Source organism: Drosophila melanogaster, chromosome X, assembly GCF_000001215.4.
Source record: "Drosophila melanogaster chromosome X".
In the NCBI taxonomy this organism is placed as follows: Eukaryota; Metazoa; Arthropoda; class Insecta; order Diptera; family Drosophilidae; genus Drosophila; species Drosophila melanogaster.
Window position 1 is genome coordinate 3,157,232 of NC_004354.4, and position 16,062 is coordinate 3,173,293.

At 46.3% G+C, this 16,062-nt stretch overlaps 2 protein-coding genes across 4 annotated transcripts in view; one reads left to right on the forward strand and one right to left on the reverse strand.

The window, feature by feature from the left end:
- The window catches only part of N (Notch), a 37,352-nt gene extending 22,362 nt beyond the window's left edge, over window positions 1–14,990 (forward strand). The window contains exons 5-9 of one of the 2 annotated variants that reach the window (NM_057511.4): window positions 1,872–2,002; window positions 6,248–12,396; window positions 12,491–12,800; window positions 12,873–13,328; window positions 13,404–14,990. In NM_057511.4, the coding sequence (NP_476859.2) occupies window positions 1,872–2,002; window positions 6,248–12,396; window positions 12,491–12,800; window positions 12,873–13,328; window positions 13,404–13,750 (7,393 nt within the window). In that variant the 3' untranslated portion in view covers window positions 13,751–14,990. The remainder of the gene's footprint in view (window positions 1–1,871; window positions 2,003–6,247; window positions 12,397–12,490; window positions 12,801–12,872; window positions 13,329–13,403) is intronic. The other variant, NM_001258581.2, reaches the window with a different exon arrangement.
- A 46-nt stretch (window positions 14,991–15,036) lies between these two features.
- CG18508 (uncharacterized protein) lies at window positions 15,037–15,909 on the reverse strand. Of its 2 annotated transcripts, none has more exons than NM_001297907.1 (2): window positions 15,814–15,909; window positions 15,037–15,756 (listed from the first exon to the last, which is right to left on the reverse strand). In NM_001297907.1, exon 2 carries the CDS (start codon window positions 15,746–15,748, stop codon window positions 15,449–15,451), a length of 300 nt encoding a protein of 99 aa, NP_001284836.1. In that variant the 5' UTR covers window positions 15,749–15,756; window positions 15,814–15,909; the 3' UTR covers window positions 15,037–15,448. The 2 variants fall into 2 exon arrangements, with proteins under 2 accessions (NP_001284836.1, NP_652721.1); NM_144464.3 differs by having other exon boundaries at window positions 15,223–15,756.
- Window positions 15,910–16,062: the final 153 nt, after the last annotated feature.

Below are 16,062 nucleotides of genomic sequence, written 5' to 3' on the forward strand. Positions count from 1 at the left end.
AGGGTGCACGGTGGGAGGAGGAGGAAGGGGGGGAGGGGGTGTGTGTGTGGGGGCATTTAAATATATATCTTTACTAAAAACCATTTGAGCAGAAAAGTGCGATGTGAACATGTGTTTGCTGTTTGTTTTAGTTTAGTTTGACTGCGGATGTTTTCAAAGCAATTAGCATACACTTGAAACAATTTGTTGAAAATGTCATTTAATTGAATTTGAAACTCTCAATCTCAATCCAAAGTTGCACTTCAATTGAGATACGTTACGTTTTCGATCCTTTTGTGTGTGTGCCTTCAAAATTTTACAATCCAAGATAAATCGTTACGATTGCAAAGTGAATGGGGGGGCCTAAATGATCTTCTGCCACTGTTGAATGGCTGGCAGGGCAATTAGCATAAATTTCATATTCGATTTGGGGACTTTATGATGTTTCTATGCTAAAAACTGCTGCCGCAGCTTAGTCATGCTTTAGTTTATGAGGTTTTAGGTTTTTTCTTTTTTTTTTGTTTCGTTTCTATTTTGGCAAAGACAGCGATTTTATTTGTCAACTGTCAGTTGGTGGGAATTTATTAATGGAAACAAACTGTCGAACACAAGCGAATAATTAAGTGAATAGGTAGATAAGGTATTCGTGATTCGTTATTCATGACAATTGGAATGGAACCATTGAATATTAAGCGGTTTAATGCATGAATAATTTTTCACAAGAGTTGGTCAAAGGTGAACTGCATTTTTATTTCGAGTGCAATGAATGCTAAGTGTTGCTGTGTGTAAAATGGCATTTCTTTGCTTCTAAAATATTAGCTTTTTTTTGTAAATAAAGTTCAACAATTTCGTGATTCATAGGATGGCTTGAAATCTGCGCAGATTTCACTTGCTCATTAAGAGCCCCACGCCCAACAAAAAAAAAAGACAAAAAAGATCCCGAAATACAATCTTCATTTGAAGAAGATAAAAAAAAAAATTTTTGAGAGAGGCCCTTGGGCTATTGGCCTGCTGAATTTCACATGTCAATCAAAAATCAATTTTTTTTTTCGAAATGTTTTTTCTGTTCTTTGTTAGGCACCGGCAATTTTCAATTCAATGTAATTTACTCGAAAACCTTTTGGGAAGATTGTGAACTTAGCAAGAGTGCGCGGTGTTTCTTCGAAGAATTGAGATCCCCAAAGAGTTGTGTTTTGGCCACGCTGGCTGGCTGGCTATTGCCAGAGCTGTTTCGTTGGTGCCTTTTAATTGTTTAATTTAATTAAATGCTCTTTAATGGTCTTAATTAGCGCTGGAAGGGGCGTGGTCTTGTCCATTGGCCTTTTAAGGTGCTCCCGAGGCGGCCAAAACACAAAAACCCAAACCCGTTTTAATGGCTGAAAAACATTTCTCAAGAATCCCAGTGCAGTTGGAGTTTTGGTTCGGCTTACAAGGCACAAGCAAATTAAGTTTAAATCACATTATTAAAAAGGAGAAAAACAAAAAGAGAACGAACAGTATAAGAATGAAAGAAGAAGCGGCAGTACGAAATCAAAGTGAACCGAAACCCGGCCATAAAAGAGAGTCCCAGAGAGAGATACTCCACTGGAGTTTTTTTTTTTATAATATATCATTGTTTTTTTTTTTTTTTTTGTTTTGTGGTAACCGAAAAACCGGTCGAAACTCCTCTAAGCAATATACAAGCACACACACACACACACACACACCCGCTCGAATTAAACCTCTCGGATTGAGATACAAATCCAGATCCGAATCTGAATTCGAACTGCAAAACGGAAGTTGAGGCCAGGGACAGATTTTATGGTTTCCCCGGCATTGCAGTAGCCTGGCAGCCAGACCGAGTTTAATTGGTGTTAACCCGCGTTTAATTGCTCCTCTCGCTTCTGTTCTAGGTGCATGTGTCCCACGGGCTACACGGGAAAGGATTGCGACACCAAGTACAAGCCCTGCTCGCCATCGCCGTGCCAGAATGGCGGAATTTGCCGGTCGAACGGTCTGTCCTACGAGTGCAAGTGCCCCAAAGGTGAGTGCTAGTTATTAAGCTAAGCTAAAAATTTCATAACTACTTCTTCAGTAGGAACCAGATTAATCGAGTTAGAAAGAATGTAAATTATTACCAAAGAATGGGCACCTTTAATACAAATTCAAGTTACAATAGTTTCCACTTAAACCGAAAATATTGGACATCAAATTTTATTACAATATAACCTCTTGTCGCGAACTACCCACATAGCAAATTTCATATTCCTAATCTGAATCACAGCAAAGTTACGATGGGCATGCAATTTGGATATTGGTTTGGATTATTCCTTTGAGCCATAGTCCACCCGAGGCTTTGAGTTCTCAGCAATCAGGCGAATGTTTCGACGCTTTTCGATGAGAACGTTTCTTCGTTCGCCTATCGATAACCAGTTATCGATGATGGTGAGTCATGACTCATGACTGGCCACGAGCCAAGTGGGGGAGGAGAGACCGAAATAGTCGCCCACGCCGAAGTATCTGAAGTAGCTGCCACAAGGGGCAAACTCGTTTGTCAGCTAAGAAAAACCCCTTTGCCGACTCGACCGGCCCAGCATCATTCATCAGTTTTTGACTGCAACTTTTACATCGCAGCCCATTCCCAGTGCATTTCATTCCATTCCAACGTTCCGGGCGCTTTACAAATTTAAAGATCGTGGCCCCATCACCGCCGCCTTTCTTCTGTTTCTTCTGCAGCTTCCACTCTTCTTCGGCTTCCTTGGCCGCTTGTGTTGCATGACCTCCTTAGGGCGTAACTGTGCTTAAGCATCCAATCCGCCCCGCAGATCATTGGTTAAAGAATTGGTCGGTGATGCGAGTGGATGGACCAAGAAGACGGGGAAATGATAGCCTCTGGAATTGGCGCAATTTTCGCCGAGATTTGCTCACTTGAATAAGCTTTTCTGATGTTTAACCGCCTGGGCATGAAACTGTTCAAAAATGAATGGATGAAGAATGCTGGGTACCAAAAAAAAAAAAGCAGAGGAATTCCCCTATATAATCGTATAATCGAAGTTACGATAGGTTACCCACGGAATTTCGAGATGATTCATTTAGTTCTGTTTCGTTTTTTTATTTTATTTTTTTTATTTTTTTTTTTTGAGCTAGTCTAATTGTTTATGCTTACATTTTATTGGGTTTTAATTTTTCTTCAAAGGGCCGCTTCAATCTTTTTCCTCTTTGTGTTTGTCTTAGATTATTTTTAACGTTTTCCTTGTTACTTTTTCGGTGCCCTCAACTTGTTTTCCCAGCGAACAATTTTAGTGAGTTGCCGCCCGCTGCTGTGCTTTTATTTTTTTTTTTCTTTATTTTGCATAATGAGTGCAACTCCGACCTGCCCCTCCCCCCTTTTTTTTACCCCTCCCATTATGTTTTTTTTTTTTTTTTTGCACTCTTATTGCAACGTGATGTCCACAGGGCGATTCGTGTCGTGTCGGTTTCGTTGTACGTTGTTCGTTGTTTGGCTGTTCACTGGCTGTTGTAATTCGGTTGGAATTGCTCAACATTAGCCAACAGTCTAAGTTTTAAAAAAAACAACAATAAAGGCAGAGTGCGAAAAAGGCGTTATAACATTTCCCAGAGCAATAAATATTGCAAATTCCTACTTTGGTCACACTTTCACACGATCGCTGCAAGCATGGGTTAAATCAAAAGCAAACTTCTATGCATTCAGCGTTATAATTGGTTGGAGCTCCAAAGGTCTATCCCTAGATACTTCAATACCCATTTGTACAGGATGATTGTGTTTTTTTTTTTAATTTTTTTTTTTTTCAGCAAAACATTCCCACCGAAGCCAATTAATACGAGTCCATTTTCCGCTATAAATATTGCCAATTCCTGTTTATAGTTGCCTTTTTCTTTCACACGATCTCCGGCTGAACCGATCTATTTTGCACTTCTCATATGCGCTTTCTGGCTCATTAGAATTTTTGATTGGTCGCAATTAAAAGGCCAGACGACGAATATATAGCGAAGCTTATCAAATTGTTTTAGCTACCCTCGCTGCAGTTTGTGCAGCTTGTAAATTGTCGTGTGCAATTCGCATCAATTGGAATGAATTAATTGAAAATTGCACACAAACACACATGTGGGCAACCTCACAAACACACTCACACATGTGTGCTTAAATGCAATGCGAGCAATTTACATGATGAATACGAAATTACAATAAGAAAAACCCTGAATGGGTGACAATTGGCGACAGAAGGTTAAAGAGCTGATGTAGAAAACGGAGGGATAAGACCATCGGGCCCTTGAGGATCTAAGATATATGTACATACATACTACATTTGAAAACCCAGATTATAAAAGTCGGAGAAATCAAAACCTTTAAGAAATCCTTAAAACTTTTCAAAATTTCTAAGTAAACCGAACATTTTAAGATAGCGGAAGTAAGGTTAATTCGATTGGGTTTTCAAACAGTTTTCAGAGTTCAAAGTGCGGTCACTAAGTGACTGGGTGACTTGAATAAAATCGCAGCAAATATGAAACAGATGTTGTTGTAATGTTGTTATGTTATGCGCCATCCCTCTCTGCTGGGCATATTTTTAAATGAAGGGAAAAATGGTTAATGGTGTGTGGGGTACACTTAAAATGTCACTTTCATCACATTTTTTTTTTTTTGGGTTTTTTCCTGTTTTCCTTTTTCTTTCCCCCTGCGATCCAGCAACAAGTTGCAATTGCAAATAATAAAAATAATAATAAATGCCGCACACGCATGCATAAGCCTGTGTGTGTGTGCTTATGTATTTGAAGCCCTTCTTTTGTGGCATGGACACAAAAAAAAACCGACCAAGCAAGAAAATCCATTAAAAGAAACAAATCTCGTGGGCGAGAGCGAGAGAGCGATCTTTCTAAAAAATATAAAAAAAAAAAATACCACTGCAGGCACATAAAATGCGATTTAATTCCTCCAACACACACAAACACCAAGAAAAATAAAGCGCAATGAACGAAGTCCAAAAACTCGATCGAGAGAGCAAGAAGAGAGCGAAAAAATGAAGCATAAACGGCATTTTTCCATTGTTGTGAGAGAGGGAAGGCGGCAGTGCGAGCGAGAGGGCAGATGGCTTGGCGCGCATTTGACCGCGGCAGCGACGCAGCCGTCGACTGCGGCAGAGGCTTGGGGCAAGATATGAGACCGTGGGAAAGAACAACGAAAGACATGACGTTGCTGTGTATTTGTGAGTGGCCGCATATATGCTGTCACAGCAGCGGGCACAAAAGTAGTGCACTCACGAACTATACAAAAATCCCTTAAAATTTTACCATGTATTCATATCGAATAGAATACAATTTTAACTGAATTCGAACTAAAATGTCCCTTAAATTTATATTACAACTGTTTGCTGTTCTGAAATCCAAGATAACAGCAAACTTTCTTTTATGCTGCCCTCTGTTGTGCGAGTGTGTTTGTTTGCTCGATTGCTGATGGCTGTATGTGTGTGTGCGTCTGCGCGCTTTTTGCCTTGCCTTGTCTGTTTTCACGTTACACTTTGTTTGCCCATTCGCTCCGCATGCGCAGCAGTGCTGCCAGCGAAAGGTTCAAAAAGTAGCCGAAGCGGAGCAAAGAAAAATGTAGCTGACTTTAGGGCTCATAATTGTGGCCGCAGTTGGCGGGAAATAAGCCAAAAGGAGCAGCGCTGATGCGCTGCCGTTTATATGCGAAGCGCAGGCGCAACGGTGGAGAGAGAGAGAGAGCGCATTTGTCTTGCTCTCCTTCTCCCCCATTGCTCTCTGAGAAACCAACATGTGCAGCACAGCTGCAGAGCAACTACAGCTTTAAGCGGCCCGTTCCTTTTGTTCGATTCCTTCGCTTGCCCGCTCTTCCCCTTGTTTGCATTGTTGTTGCTATTATTGCTGGTCTCTCAACCACTTTTTGTTGCTTTAAACGTTTATTATTGAAGTATTTTTATGATGTTGCCATAAATCTGTTTATGCACTTCATTGCACTGTGGGTGCGAGGGAGATAGAGCGCTTAGTCAGCGAGGGGAGTGGGGTGGAAGTGTGACCGTTTTACCCAGAAAACTATTCTGTTCTAAAAAAAATGTAAATATTTTTCGGAATTACCTATTTTATTGAAAAACTCACCTTAAATATGATATGAAATAGAAACTTGTAAATGGATTTTCTTGAACGTTCGGCCGCCCCTTGAAAAATTTGATAGTTCTAAACTACTTGAAGTGGATATTCTAGCATTAAAACAAAAGATCTTCAGTACTAACGGTGACATTGTGATTTATACCCAAAGGTTTCGAGGGCAAGAACTGCGAACAGAACTACGACGATTGCCTGGGACATCTTTGCCAGAACGGAGGAACCTGCATCGATGGCATCTCGGACTACACCTGCCGCTGTCCACCGAACTTCACGGGCAGATTCTGCCAGGACGATGTGGACGAGTGCGCCCAACGGGATCATCCGGTGTGCCAGAACGGAGCCACCTGTACAAACACTCACGGATCGTACAGCTGCATCTGCGTGAATGGCTGGGCGGGCTTGGACTGCAGCAACAACACGGATGACTGCAAACAGGCGGCCTGTTTCTACGGAGCCACGTGCATCGATGGCGTTGGCAGCTTCTATTGCCAGTGTACGAAGGGCAAGACGGGTCTGTTGTGCCACCTGGACGATGCCTGTACCTCGAATCCCTGCCATGCGGACGCCATTTGTGACACGAGTCCGATAAACGGCTCCTATGCCTGTTCCTGTGCCACCGGCTACAAGGGCGTGGATTGTTCAGAGGACATAGATGAATGCGATCAGGGATCACCGTGCGAACACAATGGCATATGCGTGAACACACCGGGCAGCTACAGATGCAATTGCTCCCAGGGCTTTACGGGTCCGCGCTGCGAGACGAACATCAATGAGTGCGAATCGCATCCATGCCAGAACGAGGGATCTTGCCTGGATGATCCGGGAACGTTCCGATGCGTCTGTATGCCAGGATTCACGGGCACACAGTGCGAAATCGACATTGACGAATGCCAATCGAATCCCTGCTTGAACGATGGAACTTGCCACGACAAGATCAATGGCTTTAAATGCAGTTGTGCCCTGGGCTTTACGGGCGCACGATGTCAAATCAATATAGACGACTGTCAGTCGCAACCATGCCGGAATCGTGGCATCTGTCACGACTCTATAGCGGGCTACAGCTGCGAATGTCCGCCGGGATATACGGGCACCAGTTGCGAGATCAATATCAACGATTGCGATTCGAATCCCTGCCATCGGGGCAAGTGCATCGACGATGTGAACAGTTTCAAGTGCCTCTGTGATCCCGGCTACACGGGCTACATATGCCAGAAGCAGATCAACGAATGCGAATCGAATCCGTGCCAGTTCGATGGCCATTGCCAGGATCGTGTGGGCAGCTACTATTGTCAGTGCCAGGCGGGAACCAGTGGCAAGAATTGCGAGGTCAATGTGAACGAATGCCACAGTAATCCCTGCAACAATGGTGCCACCTGCATCGATGGCATCAATTCGTACAAGTGCCAGTGTGTGCCCGGTTTTACGGGTCAGCACTGCGAGAAGAACGTCGACGAGTGCATTAGCAGTCCGTGTGCCAACAATGGTGTCTGCATAGATCAGGTGAATGGCTACAAGTGCGAGTGTCCGCGTGGATTCTACGATGCCCATTGCCTGAGCGATGTGGACGAGTGCGCATCGAATCCGTGCGTGAACGAGGGACGTTGCGAGGATGGAATCAATGAGTTCATCTGCCACTGTCCGCCAGGATACACGGGCAAGCGTTGTGAGCTGGACATAGACGAGTGCAGCAGCAATCCCTGCCAGCATGGTGGCACCTGTTATGATAAGCTCAACGCCTTCAGTTGCCAATGCATGCCGGGCTATACGGGCCAAAAGTGCGAAACGAATATTGACGACTGTGTGACCAATCCGTGCGGAAATGGAGGCACCTGCATTGACAAGGTCAACGGCTACAAGTGCGTCTGCAAAGTGCCCTTCACGGGCAGGGATTGTGAAAGCAAAATGGATCCCTGCGCCAGCAATCGTTGCAAAAACGAGGCGAAATGCACGCCAAGCTCGAATTTCCTGGACTTCTCCTGCACCTGCAAACTGGGCTATACGGGTCGCTATTGCGATGAGGACATAGACGAATGCTCACTGAGTTCACCCTGTCGGAATGGAGCTAGCTGTTTGAATGTTCCCGGATCGTATAGGTGCCTCTGCACCAAGGGCTATGAGGGCAGAGATTGCGCCATCAATACGGACGATTGTGCCTCGTTTCCGTGCCAGAACGGTGGAACCTGTCTGGATGGGATCGGTGACTATAGCTGCCTGTGCGTGGATGGCTTCGATGGCAAGCACTGCGAGACGGACATCAATGAGTGCTTGAGTCAGCCGTGCCAGAATGGAGCCACGTGTAGTCAGTATGTGAATAGCTATACCTGCACCTGTCCACTCGGATTCTCCGGCATCAATTGTCAGACGAACGATGAGGATTGCACGGAGAGCTCGTGCTTAAACGGTGGCAGTTGCATCGATGGCATCAATGGCTACAACTGTAGCTGTTTGGCTGGATATTCCGGTGCCAATTGTCAGTACAAGTTGAATAAGTGCGATTCGAATCCCTGTTTGAACGGAGCCACCTGCCACGAGCAAAACAACGAGTACACATGCCATTGTCCCAGTGGCTTTACGGGCAAACAGTGTTCCGAATATGTGGATTGGTGTGGTCAATCGCCGTGCGAGAATGGAGCGACCTGTAGCCAGATGAAGCATCAGTTTAGCTGCAAATGCTCGGCAGGATGGACGGGTAAGCTGTGCGATGTTCAGACGATTTCGTGTCAGGATGCAGCAGATCGGAAGGGTCTGAGCCTGCGGCAGTTGTGCAACAATGGCACGTGCAAGGATTATGGAAATAGTCATGTGTGCTACTGCTCCCAGGGATACGCGGGTAGCTATTGCCAAAAGGAGATCGACGAGTGCCAATCGCAACCGTGCCAGAATGGTGGAACGTGCCGAGATCTCATCGGAGCCTACGAATGCCAGTGTCGCCAGGGATTTCAGGGTCAGAATTGCGAACTGAACATCGATGACTGTGCACCGAATCCCTGCCAGAATGGCGGCACTTGCCACGACCGTGTGATGAACTTTAGCTGCAGCTGTCCACCGGGAACGATGGGCATCATATGCGAGATCAACAAGGATGATTGCAAACCGGGAGCATGCCACAACAACGGCAGCTGCATCGATCGCGTTGGAGGCTTCGAGTGCGTCTGTCAGCCCGGTTTTGTGGGTGCCCGCTGCGAGGGCGACATCAACGAGTGCCTAAGCAATCCCTGTTCGAATGCCGGCACACTGGACTGCGTCCAGTTGGTCAATAACTATCACTGCAACTGTCGACCTGGACATATGGGTCGGCACTGTGAGCACAAGGTGGACTTTTGTGCCCAGAGTCCGTGCCAGAATGGTGGCAATTGTAATATCCGACAGAGTGGCCACCACTGCATCTGTAATAATGGATTCTACGGTAAGAACTGTGAGCTGAGTGGTCAGGATTGTGATTCGAATCCCTGCCGTGTGGGTAACTGTGTTGTCGCGGACGAGGGATTCGGCTATAGATGCGAGTGTCCAAGGGGCACACTGGGTGAGCACTGCGAGATTGATACGCTAGACGAATGTTCGCCGAATCCCTGTGCCCAGGGAGCTGCCTGCGAGGATTTGCTCGGTGATTACGAATGCCTCTGTCCGAGCAAATGGAAAGGCAAACGCTGCGATATCTATGATGCCAACTATCCGGGATGGAATGGCGGTTCGGGATCCGGAAATGATCGCTATGCCGCTGATTTGGAGCAACAACGTGCCATGTGCGATAAGCGAGGTTGCACCGAAAAGCAGGGCAACGGCATTTGCGATTCCGATTGCAATACGTATGCCTGCAACTTTGATGGAAACGATTGCTCACTGGGCATCAATCCGTGGGCCAATTGCACGGCCAACGAGTGCTGGAACAAATTCAAGAACGGCAAATGCAACGAGGAGTGCAACAATGCTGCCTGCCACTACGATGGTCACGATTGCGAACGGAAATTGAAGAGTTGCGATAGCCTTTTCGATGCCTACTGCCAGAAGCATTACGGCGATGGTTTCTGCGACTATGGATGCAATAATGCGGAATGCAGTTGGGACGGACTCGACTGTGAGAACAAGACCCAGTCACCGGTTTTGGCCGAGGGTGCCATGTCCGTGGTGATGCTAATGAATGTGGAGGCATTCCGCGAGATTCAGGCTCAGTTCCTTAGGAATATGAGCCACATGCTGCGGACAACGGTGCGGTTGAAGAAGGACGCTCTTGGTCATGACATCATTATCAATTGGAAGGACAATGTGCGCGTGCCGGAGATCGAGGATACGGACTTTGCGAGAAAAAACAAGATTCTGTACACCCAACAGGTCCATCAGACGGGCATTCAAATCTATTTGGAGATTGACAATCGCAAATGCACCGAATGCTTTACGCACGCCGTTGAGGCAGCCGAATTTCTGGCTGCCACGGCGGCCAAACATCAGCTGCGGAACGATTTTCAGATACACAGTGTTAGGGGCATCAAGAATCCCGGCGATGAGGACAATGGTGAGCCGCCGGCGAATGTGAAATACGTAATTACTGGCATTATACTGGTCATCATTGCATTGGCCTTCTTTGGCATGGTCTTGAGTACGCAAAGAAAGCGGGCACATGGCGTCACCTGGTTCCCGGAGGGATTCCGTGCACCGGCGGCGGTTATGTCGCGACGTCGACGTGATCCACACGGCCAAGAGATGCGGAATCTCAACAAGCAGGTGGCCATGCAATCGCAGGGTGTTGGCCAGCCAGGTGCTCATTGGTCCGACGATGAATCGGATATGCCGTTGCCCAAGCGACAGCGCAGTGATCCCGTTTCCGGTGTCGGTCTGGGCAACAATGGTGGCTATGCCAGTGATCATACAATGGTCAGCGAATATGAGGAGGCTGATCAGCGGGTCTGGTCGCAGGCCCATCTGGATGTGGTCGATGTGCGGGCCATAATGACACCGCCGGCGCATCAGGATGGTGGCAAGCACGATGTGGATGCACGTGGACCTTGCGGACTGACTCCGCTAATGATTGCTGCCGTACGAGGCGGTGGCCTGGACACTGGCGAGGATATCGAGAACAATGAGGACAGTACTGCCCAGGTGATATCGGATCTATTGGCACAGGGAGCCGAGTTAAATGCCACAATGGATAAAACGGGCGAGACATCATTGCATTTGGCAGCACGTTTTGCTCGAGCAGATGCCGCCAAGAGATTATTGGACGCCGGTGCGGATGCCAATTGTCAGGATAACACGGGCAGGACACCGCTGCACGCTGCTGTGGCCGCCGATGCCATGGGTGTATTTCAGATATTGCTTAGGAATAGGGCTACCAATCTAAATGCTAGAATGCATGACGGCACAACGCCACTAATACTGGCCGCTCGTCTAGCCATCGAGGGCATGGTGGAGGATTTGATCACAGCCGATGCGGATATTAATGCAGCGGATAATTCCGGCAAGACCGCTCTCCATTGGGCAGCGGCGGTTAACAATACCGAAGCGGTGAACATTCTGCTAATGCATCATGCCAATCGCGATGCCCAGGACGATAAGGATGAGACACCGCTGTTTCTGGCCGCACGCGAGGGTAGCTATGAGGCGTGCAAGGCGCTGTTGGATAATTTTGCCAATCGCGAGATTACCGATCACATGGATCGATTGCCACGCGATGTGGCCAGCGAGCGACTGCATCACGATATTGTCAGGCTGCTGGACGAGCATGTGCCGCGATCTCCGCAAATGCTGAGCATGACACCGCAGGCAATGATCGGATCCCCGCCGCCGGGTCAACAGCAGCCGCAGTTGATCACACAGCCGACGGTCATTTCCGCCGGAAATGGTGGCAACAATGGCAATGGCAATGCCAGCGGAAAGCAGAGCAACCAAACGGCCAAACAGAAGGCGGCCAAGAAGGCCAAACTAATCGAGGGCAGTCCGGACAATGGGCTGGATGCCACGGGCAGTTTGCGACGCAAGGCAAGTTCAAAAAAGACAAGTGCGGCCTCAAAAAAGGCCGCCAACTTGAATGGCCTAAATCCGGGCCAGCTGACGGGGGGAGTGTCGGGCGTGCCGGGTGTACCGCCAACGAATTCAGCGGCACAAGCAGCTGCAGCGGCAGCGGCAGCCGTGGCGGCCATGTCCCACGAACTGGAGGGTTCGCCGGTGGGCGTGGGCATGGGCGGGAATCTGCCCAGTCCGTACGACACCAGTTCGATGTACTCGAATGCGATGGCCGCACCGCTGGCGAACGGCAATCCGAACACGGGCGCCAAGCAGCCGCCGAGCTATGAGGATTGCATCAAGGTAAGTGGAGTCGACTGTGAGATGAGTGACGATGGAAGTGGAAGTGGAAGTGGGATTGGGTGGTTCACTAAATGCACTCATATTACAATTGCAGAATGCGCAATCGATGCAATCGCTGCAGGGCAATGGTCTGGATATGATCAAGCTGGATAATTATGCCTACTCGATGGGCTCGCCATTTCAGCAGGAGCTGCTCAATGGCCAAGGACTCGGGATGAATGGTAATGGCCAGCGAAATGGAGTCGGTCCCGGCGTTCTGCCCGGCGGCCTATGCGGAATGGGCGGTCTGAGTGGAGCCGGCAATGGAAATAGCCACGAACAGGGACTGAGTCCGCCGTACTCGAATCAGTCGCCGCCGCATTCGGTGCAGAGCAGCCTGGCGCTATCGCCCCACGCCTACTTGGGTGAGTTTCAAGTCTACGAAGTATTACAAATGGGTTTTTATGTATTAATCTATTTCCATTTACTTGTTACAGGCTCGCCATCGCCGGCCAAGTCGCGACCCAGTCTACCCACCTCGCCCACCCACATTCAGGCGATGAGGCATGCCACACAGCAGAAGCAATTCGGTGGCAGTAATCTGAATAGTTTGCTGGGCGGTGCCAATGGCGGGGGCGTGGTCGGCGGAGGAGGAGGTGGTGGTGGTGGTGTTGGCCAGGGGCCACAAAACTCACCCGTAAGCTTGGGAATCATCTCGCCGACGGGCAGCGATATGGGCATCATGCTCGCCCCGCCCCAATCCTCGAAGAATAGTGCAATAATGCAAACGATATCACCCCAGCAACAGCAGCAGCAGCAGCAACAGCAACAGCAGCAACATCAGCAGCAGCAACAGCAGCAGCAACAGCAGCAGCAGCAACAGCAGCAGCAACTCGGAGGCCTGGAGTTCGGTTCAGCGGGCTTGGACCTGAATGGATTTTGTGGATCTCCGGGTAAGTGGTCACTCATGATGGACTCTATGGACTAGCTAACTAGCTAACTAATCATTCTACCATCCCAACTTGCAGACTCATTTCACTCGGGTCAAATGAATCCGCCCTCGATACAAAGTTCAATGTCCGGCTCATCGCCGTCGACCAATATGTTGTCGCCGTCGTCGCAGCACAATCAGCAGGCCTTCTACCAGTACCTAACGCCTTCGAGCCAACATTCCGGCGGCCATACGCCGCAGCATTTGGTCCAAACGTTGGATAGCTATCCGACGCCCTCGCCGGAGTCACCTGGCCACTGGTCCTCCTCGTCGCCGCGATCGAATTCCGATTGGAGCGAGGGCGTTCAGTCGCCGGCGGCAAATAATCTTTACATATCCGGTGGCCATCAGGCTAACAAGGGTTCCGAGGCCATCTACATTTGACCGTGATCTGGATGATTTGGTATGTTGAATATCGCGCAAGGATAATTGGATGGCTTGCCAAGGATAACAGCAAAAGGGGACTCTTAAAGAGTCCGCGGCTAAGTTCGATCTAAAATATGCTATATATTGTAATTCTCTAATCTCTACGGATTATGTATTTTTTCCAACGACTCTTTTTTTTTTTTTTTGAGTGTGTCTATAAGTTTTAGATGTTAGTGCGAAATACGCAATTCTAGCGGAAGAAGCGTCATAAATTGTAGTAACTTAAATTTTATTTAATGCTTGTTGTACAGTGCGCGCCGATCGCATATATATATATATATATAGATATTGATATAGATATATGTATATCTACTCATAGATATACCAGTTAAGAGCTCGTCTTGTGGCGCATTTTATTTTATTGTCGTAACGTCATCGTAGCTTCCAGTAAAAAAAAAAACAAAAAACAAAAGAATCAACATAAAAAGATGAGCAACTAAACTTAGCGCAAATTCTGATTGGATCGATTAAACGTTTGTGGGACAATTTGTAGTTGTAAGTGACCATTATATCACTAGGCCATAAGACTACGCTAAGTTTTTTTTATCGAATTCTACATTATTAATTATGGCCCCACATGCTATATATAAATACATAAATTTCGTAGTTCTGTAGGTTTTGAAACTGAAGTGCTTATATAAACAAAATTGTTAGACCGTACACCGCATCGAACCTTTTTTTTTACACCAAGTTTTTTTTTTTTATTATTATTATTATTATTATGACTATTATGTATTATTACATATTGACTAAGCTAAACTGTAAAAAGATTCTCATAACTGTTTGATTTAAGTTGACACATACAAAATACAAAAGGATTTGCAAAAAAAATTACACAAAAATCACCAATGGAAACGTATAAGTCTAATTGAAAGAAAGAAAGAAAAGAAGAAAAAAAAGGAAAAAACCACGAAAAAGACAGTAACCAGCCAAGTTTACTATATATATAAGGACACTCGACGATCTACGATCTAAGTTGATGAAAAGATATTTTCAAAAAATATGCAACAGAAAGAAAAAAAACGCACACACTTAGAGAAAACTGCAAAATACGAATTTTCTCGTTCGATTTGCATTAATTTTAATTTGAACGGTATTGCTTTCTTTCGTCTATATTTTGTGTGTAAGTTTTTAATGTGTAAATTGTAAAATTATTTGTTTTCCTAACTTAAACAGCCAGACAGCAAAACGAAACTGCAAACTTTTTGACATAAATAATAAATATTAAATAATTATTTTAAAAGCCGTGTGTTTATTTCATTAATTATATACATATACAACATATAAAGGCGAATTTTTCAGCTCTGCGTTGTTGCAGCTGGAACAAAGTTTAAATACCATATTTCATATTGGAACTGCGTGGAGTTAACCTTTAACCTTTAACTCTTGACACACACACACACAAACCCGCAGGAAAAGAGCAGTTTTTTCGCGTGTCAAAGTGTACATTTAATTGCAAGTTAATTATACTTTAGACGTTCTTGCCGCTCTTCAAGGGCCACGCCCCCTCCCCCTCCTTTACCAAACGATCGCCGCCCACCACGTTGGATTTGTGTCCTTGTGTTGTGTGCGTTGTGTTTTCCGCTCTTATGTCAAAACATAACAAAAAAAAAAAAATGTACTATGTGTTAAATTACAATATTTGGAACATTTCGACTAGATCTCCTTCTTGGACTCGTCCACTTCCGTTTCCGCTGCCATTGCTGTTGCATTCAATGGCGGATTTTCAGATTCCTCGGCATCGTCATCACTGACGTTCTCCGTCTTCTTGCCGCCCGGAACGAAGGGGCAAACGCCGCCCTTGCACTCGAATGGGAAGTCGGGTCCCTTTTTGATCACATTGCCATCGTCGTCCTTCTTCTCCCAGGGATTCCAGTAGCGCAACAGGATCGGCTGCACAAATTTGTGCCAAATGTACAGAAGCAGTGGAATGATAATACAGGGCACGCAAACCATTGTTCGGGCTTTAAAAATGGTTAGTTATTGGCGTTGCAAGTGATTACAACAATTGCGGAACGTACCTATTTAATGTTAGCTTACTGGCTCCGGAAAAAAAGTATTTCTCGCTTTGATTTCCTTAATTCAACTATTTATTTATTGTCAAAAATGTCAGTGTAGCCAGTTCACTTGTGTTTGGTATTGAGCCTAAAAACGCCACGCATATACTGTTATCTTAAAAAAAAAAAATACGTACTCTCTAGCAAAGAACGCAACCGGTTGGACTAATATAGTCCGGACTCGAACCAAACCGTTTGAAATCTATTAACCCT